At 36.0% G+C, this 2668-nt stretch overlaps 1 protein-coding gene across 1 annotated transcript; it reads right to left on the bottom strand.

Moving 5' to 3' along the window:
- Positions 1-621: 621 nt before the first annotated feature.
- Positions 622-1641, bottom strand: LOC109828293 (putative RING-H2 finger protein ATL69). Its single transcript, XM_020395317.1, has one exon. It carries the CDS (start codon positions 1560-1562, stop codon positions 975-977), a length of 588 nt encoding a protein of 195 aa, XP_020250906.1. The 5' UTR covers positions 1563-1641; the 3' UTR covers positions 622-974.
- Between the last annotated feature and the right edge of the window lie 1027 nt (positions 1642-2668).

Below are 2668 nucleotides of genomic sequence, written 5' to 3'. Positions count from 1 at the left end.
TATTCCAGCAAGATGTTTGATGAAATGCCTCAATAAGCAACAGTTTAATATACCAACTCATTCAGATAATAACAATTTAACCTCAAACATAACAATGTGCTTCAAAATATAGCAGTTTATGTCAAATACCACTGTGAAATTTTGTCGAGACGATAGACATGACAACTTAAGGTACTCATGGAGGGGAGGAGGTTGCAGAGACGGGATAGGCGAAGGGTTAAAGAGTCGGAGCGTGGGAGAGAAAACAGAGGGAATAAGATATGCAGAATGTGGGGATTTCCAGCTCCGGGCGTTTTAGAAGAAGAAGGCACGTCTTTAATCTTATGTTTCTGGCTTACATATTTTTGTAGCGTTTTTATGTGTTACGTAATCTACAAACCTGATTGATAAAGAAATAACAACACCTCTGAGATTGGTCTTATGAGGATCATAGGCAGCCAAGGGTGCATTGTAGGAGCCAATATATGTTGTTTTCAAATAACAAAAATATCTATTTTCCAAATAACAAAAGACAACTAATCATGATAGTTGCTAGCCGTGAACGCAAAATATTTTCGGAAAGATTCAGAATTAGTTTATTAATAATTTCAAGAAAAAATTATTACTTAAAACTCATATAAACACAACTTCTTTTCACTAATGCATGTACAAGTTTGAAACATGCACAGCCTACCATATTAACTTGCAATCATAAACTACACTTTAAAAAGAAAGAAAAAAAACCCTTCCCCAAGAGTCATGACAGAGCCAAGATTTTATTCTAATGGTGTCTTCATGTAACTTATGAGTTCATTGAAGTTAGCAATGTCTAGGATTATCCTCCACAATGGTATCCTAACCTAATTTTAGTGTTTTCCTAAATAATAAATACATGTAAAAGTAAGTTTTTTTAAAAAAGTAGGCAATCCAGTGGTGTCATGTAACACCATTAGGCGCTCTATATGCACTTCCACCATTGTCAAGACTGAAAAGGATTAGTACTGCAGCACCCAAATTTGACCACGACAAAGTGGACACGACGAATGCATCACCAACCATTGATCAATACACTTTATATGAAACCTATGACTGCAATTAGGCAGCACCCTGACCTTCTCTTTAACATTGTATTCCTGCAAACAAATCGCACAGGAAGACTTAGATTGATCTCCTTCCACATCCTCGACCCCCACAGAAACCCAACCAATCTCCTCCATCTTCAGCAGGCGCTCGACATCAGTGACAACCGAATCGTGATGATCATCAACATCAATGACAACTAAAGCATGGCGCTGCACAATTTTTATGCACTTCTCCGTGAGGTTGATAAAGGCAGCCAACATGACAAACATGACGGCAGCACCAGCACCAGCAGCCGCAGGATTGATGTGAGGGGCGACATCAATTACCACAAAAACAGAAGCAGCAGCGGCTGCAGCAAGAGGGATATGATCAGTGGCTGCAGAATTGTGACGTTGTATGTAGTGCTCGATGAAGAGCTTGATGAACATCATAAAGTGGATGAACGTGAGGGCCAACCAAATATCAAAGATGACGGTTTCTGCCATCGCCATGGACACCATCTTGAAGAACTTGAAGAAAGAAAGTAGGTAGAGGGAGGCAGAGAGAGAGAGAGAGATTAAATAAGAAGAGAACTTCAGAGCGAGGGCTTTAATTTCGGTCGGATCGTGATTTTCTTGGGTCATTATTTATTAGGAAATATATACAATTAGGATTAGGATTAGGAGTCCCATTTTGTGGAGAATTCCTAGAATCTGTTACATGCGCTAATAATATTAGCTCATTCCGTATTGCTCATAATTAAAAAAAAATTTACAAGATTTATAAAAATATCATTTATGGAGTCCACATAGTGAGGAGATATCATTAATGAACTGTAGATGATTTTTACCCTCTACTTTCACTCACTAGGAGTGGGAGAGACGGAGAGACGTGTAGTAAAAAATTTGGAAAGAATTAATGGGCCCATGGATCGAGAATTTTTTTTTAATTTTCTTTTTGGTAAAATTAGTCATAAATTATTCACCGCGGGTGAAGTTGACTATTGGGAGGTTCCAATATGGCTCCTACGCTCTTCGGTTCGATTTCGAGTTGGGTTATAATTTTGTCCCTTGATCCATTGAAATTTCTATTATGCCTACTGATTCTTAAGTTATTTAAAAATTAGTCATCCTAAACCATTAAAATTTCTATTATGTCTTCTGATTGTTAAGTTATTTTAAAATTAGTCATCCTAAATTTTGTCCCTCGATCCCTTGAAATTTCTATTATGATTTTTCATTCTTAAGTTATTTTAAAATTAGTCATCCTAATCAAGAGAAAAAGTAGCATGCATGGTTTAGTTTGAAACAAAGTATGAAAATATGGGGACATAATATTAATTAATTTTAATGATTAGAAGGACTAATCTCAGAATAACTTAAGAATAGAAGGATTTAATAGTAGTTTTAGTGGTTTGGCCTACTAATTCGAAACATGAAAGATTTAAGAGATTATTGAAAATCTCAAAAAACAAATCAAACAAAACTTTAAGTAGCGTTCAGCAAGTCTTTCATGATTTGCTTTTCGTGTTTTTTATTCCTGGAATCATTGCCCGTTAAGTAGTTGTGTGCAATGAATGCCCTGACATTTTTGGAGGATTATTTAAAAAAAACGAGAAAAAAGTTTT

The sequence above is a fragment of the Asparagus officinalis genome, unplaced genomic scaffold (genome assembly GCF_001876935.1).
Source record: "Asparagus officinalis unplaced genomic scaffold, Aspof.V1 AsparagusV1_Un976, whole genome shotgun sequence".
NCBI lineage: Eukaryota > Viridiplantae > Streptophyta > Magnoliopsida > Asparagales > Asparagaceae > Asparagus > Asparagus officinalis.
This window is presented reverse-complemented; position numbering and strand designations above follow the sequence as displayed.